Source organism: Panulirus ornatus, chromosome 31 (genome assembly GCF_036320965.1).
Source record: "Panulirus ornatus isolate Po-2019 chromosome 31, ASM3632096v1, whole genome shotgun sequence".
Taxonomy (NCBI): Eukaryota; Metazoa; Arthropoda; class Malacostraca; order Decapoda; family Palinuridae; genus Panulirus; species Panulirus ornatus.
Window position 1 is genome coordinate 830,551 of NC_092254.1, and position 21,734 is coordinate 852,284.

Below are 21,734 nucleotides of genomic sequence, written 5' to 3' on the forward strand. Positions count from 1 at the left end.
TGATAGAGGTGGAGGGAACAAGGAAAAGTGGGAGACCAAATTGGAGGTGTTAAGATGGAGTGAAAAGGATTTTGAGTGATCGGGGCCTGAACATGCAGGAGAGTGAAAGGCGTTCATGGAATAGAGTGAATTGGAACGATGTGGTATACCGGGGTCGACGTGCTGTCAATGGATTGAACCAGGGCATGTGAAGCATCTGGGGTAAACCATGGAAAGTTCTGTGGGGCCTGGATGTGGAAAGGGAGCTGTGGTTTTGGTGCATTATTACATGACAGCTGGAGACTGAGTGTGAACGAATGTGGTCTTTATTGTCTTTTTCCTAGCGCTACCTCGTACACATGAGGGGGGAGGGGGTTATTATTTCATGTGTGGCGGGTTGGCGATGGGAATGAATAAAGGCAGACAGTATGAATTATGTACATGTATATATAGTATATGTCTTTGTGTGTATATATATGTATACGTTGAGATGTATAGGTATGTATATTTGCGTGTGTGGATGTGTATGTATATATATGTGTATGTGGGTGGGTTGGGGCACTCTTTTGTCTGCTTCCTTGCGCTACCTTGCTAATGTGGGAGACTGCAACAAAGCAAAATAAAAATGAAAAAAGAAGAAAAAAAAGGATTCAGAAATAGGTGGAGAAATGCAGCAGTCTTGTCTAGGGCTAATGTTTAGATGAGGTGACCATTGGGAAGGAATTTTGATTGTATGTGTGTAGTGAAGGGATTTCATGGGTTGTGAATGGAGAGAGAGATTTTTCTTGATGAATCTGCGTAGTGTTGAAAGAGAAAAATTAAGGTGCTTCTGTTTGTATAGATATCTGTTAACTTCAGGACTTCAAACATAGTTTGAGGAGATGCATATGTCACCAGAGCTTGTTAGCATTGCACCCATCCCATATAAATGGGAAGAGAATTAGTGATGATCAGTAGATTAGTACAGTTATAAAAGAAATATTATCTTAAATTCTTGATGTTTCAGAGCTGTATAGTGTTATGCAGAGAATCTCTGGTGAAGGAAGAACAGTCCCTTTGTACAAAATTGATTTATATCCTCGTCCCAAAGAAGTTGCAGTTTATGAGATTCCAGACCCAATTTTTAAAGCATCTGTTCCTCCACAAGGTGTGTGATTTTTTTTATTCTGTACTGTTGAGAAATAGTTGTAATAGTATGTATGCCTGCTGGAACTACCAAAAGTTATTTTGGTTGTAACTTTTGATAGAAAGTTTTATAGTGTAGACCAACCCAATAGCAATCTTTGTTCTTTATTGGGCTTAGGACTGGTAACTTCAGAGAAACATTGCTTGATTGACGCATGAAAATTGCAGAGAAGTGTGACATGAGGAATTAGAACTGGCATTATATAAGCATGTGTGTAATGAAATTTTTCCTAAATACCATGGATTTAGAGACCTATATTTTACCATCTTTGATTATTATTATTATTATTATTATTATTATTATTATTATTATTATTATTAATTATCAGTATCATTGTTATCATTTATTGCTGTTTCCCAGGTCAGTAAGTAGCTCCAGGAAGCAAACAAAGAAAGGCCCATCCACTCATATACACACATATATATTCCTATGAGTCCATGGGGAAAATGAAACATGAAAAGTTCCCAAGTGCACTTTTGTATATTAATCACATCATCAGGGGAGACACATGACAGAAATATAACAGTCAGTTGATATACATAGAAGAGAGGAAGCTAGGACGCCATTTGGTAAACATGGAGTCCTAGCTTCGTCTCTTCGATGTATATCAACTGACTGTTATATTTCTCTCTTGAGTCTCCCCTGATGATGTGATTATTACATGAAAGTGCACTTGGGAACTTATTGTGTTTCATTTTCCCCGTGGACTTATAGGAATATCTTGATCTCGCACAAACTTTTGATCCTTTCCAACATATATATTTGGACGATTTTTGCAGGGAAATAATGCAAGTGACTGGGAGATGTATAAAAGAAAGAGGCTGGAGGTCGAGAAAGGTGCAAGAGGTGAAAAAGAGGGCAAATGAGAGTTGGGGTGAGAGAGTATCATTAAATTTTAGGGAGAATAAAAAGATGTTTTGGAAGGAGGTAAATAAAGTGCGTAAGACAAGGGAACAAATGGGAACTTCAGTGAAGGGGGCTAATGGGGAGGTGATAACAAGTAGTGGTGATGTGAGAAGGAGATAGAGTGATTATTTTGAAGGTTTGATTAATATGTTTGATGATAGAGTGGCATATATAGGGTGTTTTGGTCGAGGTGGTGTGCAAAGTGAGAGAGTTAGGGAGAATGATTTGGTAAATAGAGAAGAGGTAGTAAAAGCTTTACGGAAGATGAAAGTTGACAAGGCAGCGGGTTTGGATGGTATTGCAGTGGAATTTATTAAAAAAGAGGGTGACTGTATTGTTGACTGGTTGGTAAGGTTTATTTAATGTATGTATGACTCGTGGTGAGGTGCCTGAGGATTGGCGGAATGCCTGCATAGTTCCATTGTACAAAGGCAAAGGGGATAAAAGTGAGTGCTCAAATTTGAGAGGTATAAGTTTGTTGAGTATTCCTGGGAAATTATATGGGAGGGTATTGATTGAGAGGGCGAAGGCATGTACAGAGCATCAGATTGGAGAAGAGCAGTGTGGTTTCAGAAGTGGTAGAGGATGTGTGGATCAGGTGTTTGCTTTGAAGAATGTATGTGAGAAATACTTAGAAAAGCAAATGGACATGTATGTAGCATTTATGGATCTGGAGAAGGCATGTTATAGAGTTGATAGAGATGCTCTGTGGAAGGATTTAAGAATATATGGCGTGAGAGGCAAGTTGTTAGAAGCAGTGAAAAGCTTTTATTGAGGATGTAAGGCATGTGTACGAGTAAGAAGAGAGGAAAGTGATTGGTTCTCAGTGAATGTCGGTTTGCGGCAGGGGTGCATGATGTCTCCATGGTTGTTTAATTTGTTTATGGGTGGGGTTGTTAGGGAGGTGAATGCAAGAGTTTTGGAAAGAGGGCAAGTATGCAGTCTGTTGTGGATGAGAGAGCTTGGTAAGTGAGTCAGTTGTTGTTCACTGATGATACAGTGTTGGTGGCTGATTTGGGTGAGAAACTGCAGAAGCTGGTGACTGAGTTTGGTAAAGTGTGTGAAAGAAGAGAGCTGAGAGTAAATGTAAATAAGAGCAAGGTTGTTAGGTACAGTAGGGTTGAGGGACAAGTTAATTGGGAGGTAAGTTTGAATGAAGAAAAACTGGGAGTGGATTTGGCAGCGGATGGAACCATGGAAGCGGAAGTGAGTCATAGGGTGAGGGAGGGAGTGAAAGTTCTGGGAGCGTTGAAGAATGTGTGGAAGGTGAGAACGTTATCTCGGAAAGCAAAAATGGGTATGTTTGAAGGAATAGTGGTACCAACGATGTTATATGGTTGCGAGACTGGGCTATAGATATAGTTGTGCGGAGGAGGGTGGATGTGCTGGAAATGAGATGTCTGCCCCTACTCACCCCCATCGCCACCCCGCCACACACGGAATTACATCCCCCTCCCCCCTCATGTGTGCAAGGCAGCGCCGGGAAAAGACAACAAAGGCCCCAGTCGCTCACGCTCAGTCTCCAGCTGTCATGCAATAATGCCCGAAACCACAGCTCCCTTTCCACATCCAGGCCCCACACAACTTTCCATGGTTTACCCCAGACACTTCACATGCCCTTGTTCAATCCATTGACAGCACTTTGACCCCGGTATACCACATCATTCTAATTCACTCTATTCCTTGCACGCCTTTCACCCTCCTGCATGTTCAGGCCCCAATCACTCAAAATCTTTTTCACTTCATCTTTCCACCTCCAATTTGGTCTCCCACTTCTCCTTGTTCCCTCCACCTCTGACACAGATATCCTCTTGGTCAATCTTTCCTCACTCATTCTCTCCATGTGACGAAACCATTTCAAAACACCCTCTTCTGCTCTCTCAACCACACTTTTTTTATTACCACACATCTCTCTTACCCTATTATTACTTACTCGATCAAACCACCCCACACCACATATTGTCCTCAAACATCTCATTTCCAGCACATCCACCCTCCTGCGCACAACTCTATCCATAGCCCACGCCTCGTAACCATACAACATTGTTGGAACCACTATTCCTTCAAACATACCCATTTTTGCTTTCCGAGATAATGTTCTCGACTTCCACACATTCTTCAAGGCTCCCAGAATTTTCGCCCCCTCCTGTACCCTATGACTCACTTCCACTTCCATGGTTCCATCCGCTGCCAAATCCACTCCCAGATATCTAAAACACTTCACTTCCTCCAGTTTTTCTCCATTCAAACTTACCTCCCAATTTACTTGACTCTCAATCCTACTGTACCTAATAACCGTACTCTTATTCACATTTACTCTTAACTTTTTTCTTTCACACACTTTACCAAACTCAGTCACTAGCTTCTGCAGTTTCTCACATGAATCAGCCACCAGTGCTGTATCATCAGCGAACAACAACTTACTCACTTCCCAAGCTCTCTCATCCACAACAGACTGCATACTTGCCCCTCTTTCCAAAACTCCTGCATTCACCTCCCTTACAACCCCATCCATAAACAAATTAAACAACCATGGAGACATCACACACCCCTGCCGCAAACCTACAGTCACTGAGAACCAATCACTTTCCTCTCTTCCTACACGTACACATGCCTTACATCCTCGATAGAAACTTTTCACTGCATTTAACAACTTGCCTCCCACACCATATATTCTTAATACCTTCCACAGAGCATCTCTATCAACTCTATCATATGCCTTCTCCAGCTCCATAAATGCTACATACAAATTCATTTGCTTTTCTAAGTGTTTCTCACATACATTCTTCAAAGCAAACACCTGATTCACATATCCTCTACCACTTCTGAAACCACACTGCTCTTCCCCAATCAGATGCTCTGTACATGCCTTCACCCTCTCAATCAATACCCTCCCATACAATTTACCAGGAATACTCAACAAACTTATACCTCCGTAATTTGAGCACTCACTCTTATCCCCTTTGCCTTTGTACAATGGCACTATGCAAGCATTCCGCCAACCCTCAGGCACCTCACCATGAATCATATATATTAAATATCCTTACCAACCAGTCAACAATACAGTCACCCCCTTTTTTAATAAATTCCACTGCAATACCATCCAAACCCGCTGCCTTGCCGGCTTTCATCTTCCGCAAAGCTTTTACTACCTCTTCTGTGTTTACCAAATCATATATATCTGTTATTTATATTTTATTTATTTTGCTTTGTCGCTGTCTCCCACATTAGCGAGGTAGCGCAAGGAAACAGACGAAAGAATGGCCCAACCCACCCACATACACATGTATATACATACACGTCCACACACGCAAATATACATACCTATACATCTCAATGTATACATATGTATACACACACAGACATATACATATATACACATGTACATAATTCATACTGTCTGCCTTTATTTATTCCCATCGCCACCCCGCCACACATGGAATAACAACCCCCTCTCCCTCATGTGTGCGAGGTAGCGCTAGGAAAAGCCAACAAAGGCCCCATTCGTTCACACTCAGTCTCTAGCTGTCATGTAATAATGCACCGAAACTATAGCTCCCTTTCCACATCCAGGCCCCACAGAACTTTCCATGGTTTACCCCAGATGCTTCACATGCCCTGGTTCAATCCATTGACAGCACGTCGACCCCGGTATACCACATCGTTCCAATTCAGTCTGTTCCTTGCATGCCTTTCACCCTCCTGCATGTTCAGGCCCTGATCTTGAGTACTCAAAATCTTTTTCACTCCATCTTTCTACCTACAATTTGGTCTCCCACTTCTCCTCGTTCCCTCCACCTCTGACACATATATCCTCTTGGTCAATCTTTCCTCACTCATTCTCTCCATATGGCCAAACCATTTCAAAACACCCTCTTCTGCTCTCTCAACCACACTCTTTTTATTTCCACGCATCTCTCTTACCCTTACATTACTTACTCGATCAAACCACCTCACACCACATATTGTCCTCAAACATCTCATTTCCAGCACATCCACCCTCCTGCGCACAACTCTATCCATAGCCCACGCCTCACAACCATACAACATTGTTGGAACCACTATTCCTTCAAACATACCCATTTTTGCTTTCCGAAATAATGTTCTTGACTTCCACACATTCTTCAATGCTCCCAGAATTTTTGCCCCCTCCTGTACCCTATGATTCACTTCCGCTTCCATGGTTCCATCCGCTGCCAGATCCACTCCCAGATATCTAAAACACTTCACTTCCTCCAGTTTTTCTCCATTCAAACTTACCTCCCAGTTTACTTGACCCTCAACCCTACTGTACCTAATAACCTTGCTCTTATTCACATTTACTCTTAACTTTCTTCTTTCACACAGAGCTGCCTTAACAGAGAACCACTCCCTTCATTCCTACCCCCACACGCACCATACTTTCCTGGTAAAAACTTTTCACTGCATTTGTAGACTTTCCCTTCACCCCACATATTTTTTATAGCACCTTCCACAATGCTTCCCTGTTGATCCATCACATGTATGATGAGAAAGGATGTAATGGAGTTGACATGGAGGTTCAACAAACAATTTGTCTTTTCCATCTTGAACCACACCTTAATAGTTAGGTCATTCATCTTGCCAAAAATTATTATAACGGAGATACAAACCATACAAAACAGAACACTGAGAACAATCATGGGCTCCCTAGCAGCCACAAACACTCTACACCTATACTTTTAAACAAAAATACTTTGTCATACCTCTGTATGCTTGCTTGGTACATTTTTCTTTGCAACAGCACTAGACCTTCTCTATCCAACCAACCTGCTAACCCTCAAGTAGAAATAGAAATACATCTGCGCTCTGTACCCAGTCTTAAACACAACCACTATGATAAAACTACCTAAAACCACACTCCTTATGCCAATGATTTTAATGATGTTTCAAGAAAGATTCTTCCTGAATTTACGAAGGTTCTGTGATCAGATTTCTTTTTGACTGTGCTATTGATTTTGATGCCCATAAAAACACTCTACATGAATTACCAAGACTCCTCAGGTAATAAAAAGATGTGTGTTGTCTTTTCAGAATATCAGCCTGTGATGTTGACTCTCAGGAAAGGGAGTGTGCTTACCCGTCACAATCTTGAAAATGGAAGATTGTATAACCGTATTCACCTAAGTCCATTGCCATTTAACTCACTGTCAGTGAGTTTTGTGTCAGATATCCTCATTGTCAAGTCTCCAAAGCTCAAGTTTTTCTATAGGACAGAGTGTTTCTTCCGTTTTCATGTGTTTCAGATGCATCCATTTAAACGTTTGGCAACTTTTGACATTGATGGCTCTGTGTTTCCAGGTGAATTGCAATGAGTATATTCTTTTGTATATATATATTATTATTTTTATTATACACAGTCACTGTCTCCCGTGTTAGTGAGGTAGCACAAGAAAACAGACAAAAGAATAGCCCAACCCACCCACATACACATGTATATCCTTCCCTCTCGTTTTTTATTTTCTAAAAGAAGGAACAGAGAAGGGGGCCTAGTGAAGATATTCCCTCAAAGGTTCAGTCCTCTGCTCTACATGCTACCTCACTAATGTGGGAAATGGCAAATAGTATGAAAATATATATTTATTTATTAATTTTACTTTGTCACTGTCTCCCGCGTTAGCGAGGTAGCACAAGGAAACAGACGAAAGAATGGCCCAACCCACCCACATACACATGTATATACATACACGTCCACACACGCAAATATACATACCTATACATCTCAATGTATACAGAGGTATACAGAGGTATAAGTTTGTTGAGTATTCCTGGTAAATTATATGGGAGGGTATTGATTGAGAGGGTGGAGGCATGTACAGAGCATCAGATTGGGGAAGAGCAGTGTGGTTTCAGAAGTGGTTGAGGATATGTGGATCAGGTGTTTGCTTTGAGGAATGTATGTGAGAAATACTTAGAAAAGCAAATGGATTTGTATGTAGCATTTATGGATCTGAAGAAGGCATATGATAGAGTTGATAGAGATGCTCTGTGGAAGGTATTAAGAATATATGGTGTGGGAGGCAAGTTATTAGAAGCAGTGAAAAGCTTTTATCGAGGATTTAAGGCATGTGTACGTGTAGGAAGAGAGGAAAGTGATTGGTTCTCAGTGAATGTAGGTTTGCGGCAGGGGTGTGTGATGTCTCCATGGTTGTTTAATTTGTTTATGGATGGGGTTGTTATGGAGGTGAATGCAAGAGTTTTGGAAAGAGGGGCAAGTATGCAGTCTGTTGTGGATGAGAGAGCTTCCATGGTTCCATCCGCTGCCAAATCCACTCCCAGATAACTAAAACACTTCACTTCCTCCAGTTTTTCTCCATTCAAACTTACCTCCCAATTGACTTGACTCTCAACCCTACTGTACCTAATAACCTTACTCTTATTCACATTTACTGTCAACTTTCTTCTTTCACACACTTTACCAAACTGAGTCACCAGCTTCTGCAGTTTCTCACATGAATCAGCCACCAGCGCTGTATCATCAGCGAACAACAACTGACTCACTTCCCAAGCTCTCTCATCCACAACAGACTGCATACTTGCCCCTCTTTCCAAAACTCTTGAATTCACCTCCATAACAACCTCATCCATAAACAAATTAAACAGCCATGGAGACATCACACACCCCTGCCGCAAACCTACATTCACTGAGAACCAATCACTTTCCTCTCTTCCCACACATACACATGCCTTACACCCTTAATAAAAACTTTTCACTGCTTCTAACAACTTGCCTCCCACACCATAAATCCTTAATACCTTCCACAGAGCATCTCTATCAACTCTAACATATGCCTTCTCCAGCTCCATAAATGCTACATACAAATCCATTTGCTTTTCTAAGTATTTCTCACATACATTCTTCAAAGCAAACACCTGATCCACACATCCTCTACCACTTCTGAAACCACACTGCTCTTCCCCAATCTGATGATCTGTACATGCCTTCAGCCTCTCAATACCACCCAAACCACTCTTCCCCTTTCCCCTTGAGCTTTGTTTCACTCAGAGCCCAAAGATCGAGGTTCCTTTCCTCAAACATACTACCTATCTCTCCTTTTTTCTCATCTTGGTTACATGCACCTACATTCATATGGGAGGGTATTGATTGAGAGGACAAAGGCATGTACAGAGCATCAGATTGGGTAAGAGCAGTGTGGTTTTAGGAGTGGTATAGGATATGTGGATCAGTTGTTTCCTTTGAAGTATGTATGTGAGAAATACTTAGAAAAACAAATGGATTTGTATGTAGCATTTATGGAGCTGGAGAAGGCATATGATAGAGTTGATGGAGATGCTCTGTGGAAGGTATTAAGAATATATGTTGTGGAAGGCAAGTTGCTAGAAGCAGTGAAAAGGTTTTATTGAGGATGTAAGGCATGTGTACAAGTAGGGAGAGAGGAAAGTGATTGGTTCTCAGTGAATTTTGGTTTGCGGCAGGGGTACGTGATGTCTCCATGGTTGTTTAATTTGTTTATGGATGGGGTTGTTAGGGAGGTGAATGCAAGAGTTTTAGAGAGAGGGGCTAGTATGCAGTCTGTTGTGGATGAGAGGGCTTGGGAAGTGAGTCAGTTGTTGTTCGCTGATGATACAGCACTGGTTGCTTATTCGAGTGAGAAACTGCAAAAGCTGGTGACAGTTTGGTAAAGTGTGTGAAAGAAGAAAGCTGAGAGTAAATATGAATAAGAGCTAGGTTATTAGGTACAGTAGGGTTGAGGGAAAAGTCAGTTGGGAGGTAAGTTTGAATGAAGAAAAACTGGAGGAAGTGAAGTGTTTTAGATATCTGGGAGTGGATTTGGCAGCGGATGGAACCATGGAAGTGGAAGTGAGTCACAAGGTGGGGAGGGGGCAAAAGTTTTGAGAGCATTGAAAAATGTGTGGGAGGTGGGAACATTATCTCGAAAAGGAAAAATGGGTATGTTTGAAGGAATAGTGGTTCCAACAATGTTACATGGTTGCTAGGCTTGGGCTATAGATAGGGTTGTGCGGAGGAGGGTGGATGTGTTGGAAATGAGATGTTTGAAGACAGTATGTGGTGTGAGGTGGTTTGATTAAGTAATGAAAGGGTAAGAGAGATGTGTGGTATAAATAGAGTGTGGTTGAGAGAGCTGAAGAGGATAGATGCGTCAGAAGTGGAGGGAACGAAGAGAAGTTTTAGACCAAATTGGAGATGGAATGATGGAGTGAAAAAGATTTTGAGTGATCAGGGCCTGAACATGCAGGAGGAAGAAAGTTGTGCAAGGAATAGTGTGAATTGGAATGATATGGTATACCATGGTCAGTGTGCTGTCAATGGATTGAACCAGGGCATGTGAAGCGTCTGGGATAAACCATGGAACGTTTTGTGGGGCCTGGATGTGAAAAGGGAGCTGTGGTTCCGATGCATTATACATGACAGCTAGAGACTGAATGTGAACAAATGTGGCCATTGTTTGTCTTTTCCTAGCGCTACCTCGCATACGTGTGGTTGGAGGGGGTTTTCATGTCATGTGTGGCAGAGTGGCAATGGTAATGAATAAAGGTAGCAATTATGAATTATGTACATGTGATTGGTTCTCAGTGAATGTAGGTTTGCGGCAGGGGTGTGTGATGTCTCCATGGTTGTTTAATTTGTTTATGGATGGGGTTGTAAGGGAGGTAAATGCAAGAGTCCTGGAAAGAGGGGCAAGTATGAAGTCTGTTGGGGATGAGAGAGCTTGGGAAGTGAGTCAGTTGTTGTTCGCTGATGATACAGCGCTGGTGGCTGATTCATGTGAGAAACTGCAGAAGTTGGTGACTGAGTTTGGTAAAGTGTGTGGAAGAAGAAAGTTGAGAGTAAATGTGAATAAGAGCAAGGTTATTAGGTACAGTAGAGGTGAGGGTCAAGTCAATTGGGAGGTGAGTTTGAATGGAGAAAAACTGGAGGAAGTGAAGTGTTTTAGATATCTGGGAGTGGATCTGTCAGCGGATGGAACCATGGAAGCGGAAGTGGATCATAGGGTGGGGGAGGGGGCGAAAATTTTGGGAGCCTTGAAAAATGTGTGGAAGTCGAGAACATTATCTCGGAAAGCGAAAATGGGTATGTTTGAGGGAATAGTGGTTCCAACAATGTTGTATGGTTGCGAGGCGTGGGCTATGGATAGAGGTGTGCGCAGGAGGATGGATGTGCTGGAAATGAGATGTTTGAGGACAATGTGTGGTGTGAGGTGGTTTGATCGAGTAAGTAACGTAAGGGTAAGAGAGATGTGTGGAAATAAAAAGAGCGTGGTTGAGAGAGCAGAAGAGGGTGTTTTGAAATGGTTTGGGCACATGGAGAGAATGAGTGAGGAGAGATTGACCAAGAGGATATATGTGTCGGAGGTGGAGGGAACGAGGAGAAGAGGGAGACCAAATTGGAGGTGGAAAGATGGAGTGAAAAAGATTTTGTGTGATCGGGGCCTGAACATGCAGGAGGGTGAAAGGAGGGCAAGGAATAGAGTGAATTGGAGTCATGTGGTATACAGGGGTTGACGTGCTGTCAGTGGATTGAATCAAGGCATGTGAAGCGTCTGGGGTAAACCATGGAAAGCTGTGTAGGTATGTATATTTGCGTGTGTGGACGTGTGTATGTACATGTGTATGGGGGGGGGGGAGGTTGGGCCATTTCTTTCGTCTGTTTCCTTGCGCTACCTCGCAAACGCGGGAGACAGCGACAAAGTATAAAAAAAAAAAAAAAAAAAAAAAAAAGTATATATATATATGTTTGTGTATGTATATATATATATATATATATGTATACATTGAAAAGTATAGGTATGTATATGTGCGTGTGTGGATGTGTATGTATATACATGTGTATGTGGGTGGGTTGGGCCATTTTTTCGTCTGTTTCCTTGCGCTACCTAGCTAACATGGGAGACAGCGACATAGTATAATGAATAAGAAATTTAAATGAATATAGTATTATCACTGAGGATAGAGGAGAAATGATACTTCTCACGTGTTCCCTGCATGTTGTAGAAGGTGACTAAAAGGAGAGGGAGCGGGGGGCTGGAAATCCTCCCCTCCCATTTTTAATTTTCCAAAAGAAAGAACGGAGAAGGGGGCCAAGTGAGGATATTTCCGCTAAGGCTCAGTCCTCTGTTCTTAATGCTACCTCGCTAATGCGGGAAATGGCGAATATGTATGAAATAAAATGTATAGTATGTCCTGCAAAATGAAAGACTTAGTTTTTTGTCCTTATGGGGACTCTACTGCTTTTTACATGGGTTGTTATTCCCATGCAAAGAGGCCCTTTCAATTACTATGTATTTAGCTCAATATTATATTTGTTTTGCTTTTGACTCATTTACTAGTTGTTAGTTTGTTTCTTCCTGTGTTTTTTCCTTCCTGTTTTCCCATATACCCCAGAATTGCATTTTTTGTTTGTGTGTTTTTGTCTTTACTCTCATTATCTTGAGTGTTGTATCCTCACGTCAATATATATAATTTCATCAGTTGTTTTAAATTCACTACCAGCTCTCTGTCTTGCTCAGGGAATCCATTGTTATATTTTTGCACTCTCTCCCATATCTTCCACTGGATATAGGGCCATGTTTTGTCTTCAAACTGTATAGTGGGTTACATCACCACCTGCTCTGATACAAATACTGTAACTTTATTTTTTTTTATTTTATTTTTTTTTCACAAGCCCTCCCAGAGACCATCACATTTACAACTATTATATTTACATATATGAGCAATCAATCACAATATGTTACCTTGCATTTTATCTATCTATCCATATCTCTGAAGTCTGCTTCTTCCAGGAACTCCCATTGAAGGGGTGGCCTTTCCTTATAATGCCTCCCCCACATACACCATTTCATGCATTCTTTCCCCATTTCTGTCCCTCCACTACTCTTCCACTCAATTTCCTCTTGTTATAGGTGGTCTCCCTGTCATGCCTGTCTGTTCAATGATAGTCATGCACTCTCCTTGTAACTCCTTGTCTTCCATTCTTTCTACATACATCTACCGCCTTGTAGTATTACATTTTACTCTACCACCCCACATTTCATTCAGTTTGCATTCCGTCATACTGTATCTCTCATACTCCCTCCTCATACTTCATTCCATCTAGTCATACCACATGCTCCTCTCAAATGACTCCTTTCCTTAGCTTGGATTCTTGACCTCTGTGACTTATGATCTCTTTATTCTCATGCTTACACCACTACCCTTCATTATTCTATTCAGGGACTCTGGACTATGTTTACATCCCAAATGATTATCATTTTGTGTTCCCATCCATCATTGTACAAACTAAACTTATTATCAGTTTATATTCCTATCTATCAGTTTACAGACAACACTTTTTAGTGATACTGGCCTATAGTTTATGGATAATGTTCTACTGACTCTTGTTGCAGGAAATACTGTTAGCTTTCGTAAGGTAAGTGTTTATAATTGTTGTGATTGACTTTAATGCTGGGAATTCTTCATTTACCATCATGTTACATTTTTTGATATCCTGTTTATGAATCATATGATCTCATAGTAATTCACTAATCTCATTAATGTAAAACAGGAAAAGGATATATTTTTAAGAATTCTGGGTTGATGATAATAGAAAGTATAGGGAACTTGCATCATCAGTTTTGATGTCCAAGGATGATAGGTTTAATTGAGATATGAAGTTTAATCTTTATTTTTGGTTTTCTATTGGTACTTTCATGGGGTGTCATGTGATTAATGGCAATTTTTGGCAATTCTTTCATGTGTACTTACAGATGTTAAGCACAAAAGTCAGTATGGGAAGCTTCGTAATGCTGAGATTCATGATGGTTTGTTAATTATCATGACAGAAAAGAACTTCAGTCTTATATATGATGCTGAAAATATCATTGAGGTTAGTGTCCCTTATTTCTTTGGAAGTAATTATGGTGGGTAGATGTAAGAATATAAGAGGATGTGTTGGAAATGAAATGTTTGAGGACAATATGTGGTTTGATTGATTAAGTAATGAAAGGGTAAGAGAGTATTATTTTTTATTGCGTTTTGTCGCTGTCACCTGCATTAGTGAGGTAGCGCAAGGAAACAGATGAAAGAATGGCCCAACCCACCCACATACACATGTATATACATACATGTCCACACACGCACATATACATACCTATACATCTCAACATATATATATATATATATATATATATATATATATATATATATATATATATACACACACAGAAATATACATATATACACATGTACATAATTCATACTGTCTGCCCTTATTCATTCCCGTTGCCACCCTGCCACACATGAAATGAAAACCCCCTCCCCCTGCATGTGCACGAGGTATCGCTAGGAAAAGACAACAAAGGCCACATTCGTTCACACTGTCTCTAGCTGTCATGTATAATGCACCGAAACCACAGCTCCCTTTCCACATCCAGGCCTCACAAAACTTTCCATGGTTTACCCCAGACGCTTCACATGCCCTGGTTCAATCCATTGACAGCACATCGACCCTGGTATACCACATCATTCCAATTCACTCTATTCCTTGCACACCTTTCACCCTCCTTCATGTTCAGGCCCCGATCACTCAAAATCCTTTTCACTCCATCTTTCCACCTCCAATTTGGTCTCCCACCTCGTTCCTTCCACCTCTGACACGTATATCCTCTTTGTCAATCTTTCCTCACTCATTCTCTCCATGTGACCAAACCATTTCAAAACACCCTCTTCTGCTCTCTCAACCACACTCTTTTTATTACCACACATCTCTCTTACCCTTTCATTACTTACTTGATCAAATCACCTCACACCACATATTGTCCTCAAACATCTCATTTCCAGCACATCCACCCTCCTCCACACAACTCTATCTATAGCCCATGCCTCACAACCATATAAAATTGTTGGAACCACTATTCCTTCAAACATACCCATTTTTGCTTTCCAAAATAATGTTCTCGACTTCCACACATTTTTCAACGCTCCAAGAAATTTCACCCCCTCCCCCACCCTATGATTCACTTCCGCCTCCATGGTTCCATCTGCTGCCAAATCCACTCCCAGTTATCCAAAACACTTCCATTCCTCCAGTTTTTCTCCATTCAAACTTACCTCCCAATTGACTTGTCCCTCAACCCTACTGTACCTAATAACCCTGCTCTTATTCACATTAACTCTCAGCTTTCTTCTTTCACACACTTTACCAAACTCAGTCACCAGCTTCTGCAGTTTCTCACCCGAATCAGCCACCAGTGCTGTATCATCAGCGAACAACAACTGACTCACTTCCCAAGCTCTCTCATCCACAATAGACTGCATACTTGCCCCTCTTTCCAAAACTCTTGCATTCACCTCCCTAACAACCCCATCCATAAACATATTAAACAACCATGGAGACATCATGCACCCCTGCCGCAAACCTACATTCACTGAGAACCAATCACTTTCCTTTCTTCTTACACATACACATTCCTTACATCCTCGATGAAAACTTTTCACTGCTTCCAACAACTTACCTCCCACACCATATGCTCTTAATACCTTCCACAGGGCATCTCTATCAACTCTTATCATATGCCTTCTCCAGATCCATAAATGCTACATACAAATCCATTTGCTTTTCTAAGTATTTCTCACATACATTTTTCAAAGCAAACACCTGGTCCACACATCCTCTACCACTTCTGAAACCACACTGCTCTTCCCCAATCTGATGCTCTGTGCGTGCCTTCACCCTCTTAATCAATACCCTCCCATATAATTTCCCAGGAATACTCATCAAACTTATACCTCTTTGATTTGAGCGCAAACTCTTGTCTCCTTTGCCTTTGTACAACGGCACTATGCAGGCATTCCGCCAGTCCTCAGGTACTTCACCATGAGTCATACATACATTAAATAACCTTACCAACCAGTCAACAATACAGTCACCCCCTTTTTTAATAAATTCCACTGCCGGCTTTCATCTTCTGCAAAGCTTTTACTACCTCTTCTCTGTTTACCAAATCATTCTCCGTAACCCTCTCTCTTTGCACACCACCTCGACCAAAACACCCTATATCTGCCACTCTATCATCAAACACATTCAACAAACCTTCAAAATGCTCACCCCATCTTCTCACATCACCACTACTTGTTATCACCTCCCCGTTAGCCCCCTTCACTGATGTTCCCATTTGTTCCCTTGTCTTAATCACTTTATTTACTTCCTTCCAAAACATCTTTTTATTCTCCCTAAAATTTAATGATACTCTCTCACCCCAACTCTCATTTGCCTTCTTTTTCGCCTACCTTTCTCTTAACCTCCTGTCTCTTTCTTTTATACATCTCCCAGTCATTTGCATTATTTCCCTGCAAAAATCACCCAAATGCCTCTCTCTTCTCTTTCACTAATAATCTTACTTCCTCATCCCACCACTCACTACCCTTTCTAATCTGCCCACCTCCCATGCTTCTCATGCCACGTGCATCTTTTGCACAAGCCATCACTGCTTCCCTAAATACATCCCATTCCTCCCCCACTCCCCTTACGTACTTTGTTCTCACCTTTTTCAATTTTGTACTCAGTCTCTCTTGGTACTTCCTCACACAAGTCTCCTTCCCAAGCTCACTTACTTTCACCACTCTCTTCACCCCAACTTTCTTCTTTTCTGAACCTCTACAAATCTTCACCTTCACCTCCACAAGATAATGATCGGACATCGCTCCAGTTGCACCTTTCAGCACATTAACATCCAGAAGTCTCTCTTTCGCACGCCTATCAATTAACACTTAATCCAATAATGCTCTCTGGCCATCTCTCCTACTTATATACGTATACTTATTTATATCTCTCTTTTTAAACCAGGTATTCCCAATCACCAGTCCTTTTTCAGCACATAAATCTACAAGCTCTTCACCATTACCATTTACAACACTGAACACCCCATGTACACCAATTATTCCCTCAACTGCCAGATTACACACCTTTGCATTAAAATCGCCCATCACTATAACCCGGTTTCGTGCATCAAAACTACTAACACACTCACTCAGCTGCTCCCAAAACACTTGCCTCTCATGATCTTCCTTCTCATGCCCAGGTGCATATGCACCAGTGATCACCCATCTCTCTCCATCCACTTTCAGTTTTACCCATAACAATCTAGAGTTTACATTCTTACACTCTATCACGTACTTGCACCACTCCTGTTTCAGGAGTAGTGCTACTCCTTCCCTTGCTCTTGTCCTCTCACTAACCCCTGACTTTACTCCTAAGACATTCCCAAACCACTCCTCCCCTTTACCCTTGAGCTTCGTTTCACTCAGAGCCAATACATCCAGGTTCCTTTCCTCAAACATACTACCTATCTCTCCTTTTTTCTCATCTTGGTTACATCCACACACATTTAGACACCCCAATCCGAGCTTTCGAGGAGGATGAGCACTCCCTGCGTGACTCCTTCTTCTGTTTCCCCGTTTAGAAAGAGAGCTTCACGGTAATAAAAAGAGTGTGGTTGAGAGAGCAGAAGAGGGTGTGTTGAAATGGTTTGGTCACATGGAGAGCATGAGTGAGGAAAGATTGACAAAGAGGATATATGTGTCAGAGGTGAGTAGATGCAAGAATATATGAGGATGTGTTGGAAATTAAATGTTTAAGGACAGTATGTGGTTTGATCGAGTAAGTAATGAAAGGGTAGGAGAGATGTGTGGTAATAAAAAGAGTGTGGTTGAGAGAGCAGAAAGGGTGTGTTGAAATGATTTGGTCACACGGAGAGAATGAGTGAGGAAAGATTGACAAAGCGGATATATGTGTCAGAGGTAGAGGGAATGAGGAGAAGTAGCAGGCAAAATTGGAGGTGGAAGGATGGAGTGAAAAAACTTTTGAGCGATTGGGGCCTGAACATACAGGAGGGTGAAAGGCGTGCAAGGAATAGAGTGAATTGGAATGATGCAGTATACCAGGGTTGACATGCTGTCAGTGGATTGAACCAGGGCATGTGAAGCACCTTGGGTAAACCATGAAATGTTTTGTGGGGCCTAGATGTGCAAAAGGAGCTGTGATTTCAGGGCATTACATGACATAGAGACTGAGTGTGAACGAATGTGACCTTTTTTGTCTTTCCTAGCACTACCTTGCATGCACATGCAGGGAGGATGGTGTTATTTCATGTGTGGCATGTTGGTGACTGGAATGGATGAAGGCAGTAAGTATGAATATGTACATGTTGCTAGAAACCCTCCCCTCCTTGTATTTTAACTTTCTAAAAGGGAGAACAGAAGAAGGAGTCACGCGGGGAGTGCTCAGCCTCCTCGAAGGCTCAGCTTGGGGTGTCTAAATGTGTGTGGATGAAACCAAGATGAGAAAAAAGCAGAGATAGGTAGTATGTTAGAGGAAAGGAACCTGGATGTCTCAGCTCTGAGTGAAACAAATCTCAAGGGTAAAGGGGAAGAGTGGTTTGGAAATGTTTTGGGAGTAAAGTCAGGGGTTGGTGAGAGGACAAGAGCAAAGGAAGGAGTAGCACTACTGAAACAGGAGTTATGGGAGTATGTGATAGAGTGTAAGAAAGTAAACTCTAGATTGATATGGGTAAAACTGAAAGTGGATGGAGAGAGATGGATGATTATTGGTGCCTAATGCACCTGGGCATGAGAAGAAAGATCATGAGAGGCAAGTGTTTAGGGAGCAGCTGAGTGAGGGTGTTAGCAGTTTTGCTGCACGAGACCGGATTATAGTGATGGGTTATTTTAATGCAAAGGTGAGTAATATGGCAGTTGAGGGAATAATTGGTCTACATGGGGTGTTTAGTGTTGTAAATGGAAATGGTGGAGCTTGTAGATTTGTGGGCTGAAAATGACTGGTGATTGGGAATACCTGATTTAAAAAGAGAGATATACATAAGTATGCATATGTAAGTAGGAAAGATAGCCAGAGAGCATTATTGGATTACGTTTTAATTGATAAGTGTGTGAAAGAGAGACTTTTGGATGTAAATGTGCTGAGAGGTGCAACTGGAGAGATGTCTGATCATTATCTTGTGGAGGTGAAGGTGAAGATTTGTAGAGGTTTTCAGAAAAGAAGAGAGACTGATGGGATGAAGAGAGTGGTGAGAGTAAGTGAGCTTGGGAAGGAGACATGTGTGAAGAAGTACCAGAAGAGACTGAGTGCAGAATGGAAAAAGGTGAGAGCAAAGGATGTAAAGGGAGTGGGGGAGGAATGGGACGTATTTAGGGAAGCAGTAATGGCTTATGCAAAAGATGCTTCTGGCATGAGAAAGGTGAGAGGTGGGCAGATTAGAAAGGGTAGTGAGTGGTGGGATGAAGAAGTAAGATTGTTAGTGAAAGAGAAGAGAGGCATTTGGTCGATTTTTGCAGGGAAATAGTGCAAATGACTGGGAGATGTATAAAAGAAAGAGGCAGGAGGTCAAGAGAAAGGTACAAGAGGCAAAAAAGAAGGCAAATGAGAGTTGGGGTGAGAGAGTATCATTAAATTTTAGGGAGAATAAAAAGATGTTTTGGAAGGAAGTAAATAAAGTGCATAAGACAAGAACAAATGGGAACATCAGTGAAGGAGGCTAATGGGGAGGTAATAACAAGTAGTGGAGATGTGAGAAGGAGATGGAGTGAGTATTTTGAAGGTTTGTTGAATGTGTTAGATGATAGAGTGGCAGATATAGGGTGTTTTGGTCAAGGAGGTGTGCGAAGTGAGAGAGTCAGGGAGAATGATTTGGTAAACAGGGAAGAGGTAGTGAAAGCTTTGCGGAAGATGAAAGCTGGCAAGACAGCGGGTTTGGATGGTATTGCAGGGTTAAAGGTGAGTGTTCAAATTACAGAGGTATAAGTTTGTTGAGTATTCCTGGGAAATTATATGGGAAGGTATTGATTGAGAGGGTGAGGGCATGTACAGAGCATCAGACTGGGGAAGAGCAGTGTGGTTTCAGAAGCGGTAGAGGATGTGTGGATCAGGTGTTTGCTTTGAAGATATAATTGAGAAATACTTAGAAAAACAAATGGATTTGTATGTAGCATTTATGGATCTGGAGAAGGCATATGATAGAGTTGATAGAGATGCTCTGTGGAAGGTATTAAGAGTATATGGTGTGGGAGGCAAGTTGCTGGAAGCAGTGAAAAGTTTTTATCCAGGATGTAAGGCATGTGTATGTGTAGGAAGAGAGGTAAGTGATTGGTTCTCAGTGAATGTTGGTTTGCGGCAAGGGTGCGTGATATCTCCATGGTTGTTTAATTTGTTTATGGATGGGGTTGTTAGGATGCAAGAGTTTTGAAGAGAAGGGCAAGTATGCAGTCTGTTGTGGATGAGGGGAATGAGTAAAGGCAGCAAGTATGAATTATGTACGTGTATATATATGTATATGTCTGTGTATGCATATTAAGGTATACGCTGAAATGTATAGGTATGTATATGTGCGTGTGTGGACGTGTATGTATATGCATGTGTATGTGGGTGGGTTGGGCCATTCTTTCGTCTGTTTCCTTGCGCTACCTCGCTAACACGGGAGACAGTGACAAAGTATAATGAAATAAAAAATAATGTGTATATGTATATGTATGTATACATTGAAATGTATAGGTATGTATATGTGTGTGTGTGGGCATTTATGTATATATATGTGTATGTGGGTGGGTTTGGGCCATTCTTTCATCTGTTTCCTTGCGCTACTCGCTAATGCGGGAGACGGCAATTATGTATGATAAGTAAATGAATAGGAATAAGAAAATTGATGAGGGAGTGATTTTTTGTATCGCATGTTGATTGATGTGGAAAAAAATAGATACAAGACTAAAGTGTTAGAAAAATCTTTGGACATATGGTTAGGGAAGATAAGTGGTAGTTAAATTGTCTCATTTAACTCTTTTTTGAAATATTTTGAATTGCATGGCCATGTCATACAGTCTTATTTTGAACAAGTCATTGTCCGTATAAAGTTTATTTCTGTTTGTGTACATTTTTAAAGCTTCTTTTCATTCAAATCAAGGTAATTCATGCTTAACAGTTTCAGTTATTATAGTTGTAAATCATCTCTCCACCTTAGTGATTTAACTTGATAGCCCTATAATCAGTCACAGGCCTGTAGGCATAGAAGGGGAGATTGGTTTTATTTTTTCTGGTAGTCACTGTATGAAATTTACTAGCTTTGCATTTTTATTTTCACTGATAGATAAGCTGCCACAGCCAACAGAATGCTCTCATCTTGACCACCTCATCTACACTTTTTAACTTACCTCCTAGCATAGGAGACCATTCTGTGTTTATGATGCTCCAGCATCACTTAGGAAGCCATCCACATCCACGAGGCAGAACCTTAGGAATACAGTGGAATTCAAACAGCAGCGAACCATTAGGTCCATTCGAGGTTGTATGTGATAGTGACAGTTTTCAGAAACTCTGATTAGTGTAGTAAAAGTTAGAAGGCATACAGATAATTTACAGAATAACCTACAAATTGTCAGTGTGACTATGTAGGCACAAATAATGAAAGTCATGGACTTGAAGCAGAGTTTTTGTCAAGTCTTTTCTTAAATGTATTTATGGTACTTCTTTCAACCACTATAATTGGCAGATCCTTCCAAATGTTAACAATTCTCTTGAAGAAAAAGTAGTTTGCCTCATTTACAGTAAAACATTTGCCCATGAGTTTGTATCCATTGCTGTGAGTGAAATCAAGTGAATCAGGTCGTAAGTAACTTGATA

General features: G+C 41.1%; 1 protein-coding gene across 5 annotated transcripts in view; it reads left to right on the plus strand.

The window, feature by feature from the left end:
• Positions 1–21,734, plus strand: part of LOC139758638 (DDB1- and CUL4-associated factor 17-like) — a 56,254-nt gene that overhangs the window by 17,141 nt on the left and 17,379 nt on the right. For all 5 annotated transcript variants that reach the window (XR_011714876.1, XM_071680167.1, XM_071680168.1 and 2 more), the window contains 3 exons: positions 986–1,126; positions 7,124–7,390; positions 13,816–13,934. Coding sequence is in view for 4 of the 5 variants with exons in the window: in XM_071680167.1 (XP_071536268.1) it covers positions 986–1,126; positions 7,124–7,390; positions 13,816–13,934 (527 nt within the window). In the remaining variant the exon portion in view is untranslated. The remainder of the gene's footprint in view (positions 1–985; positions 1,127–7,123; positions 7,391–13,815; positions 13,935–21,734) is intronic.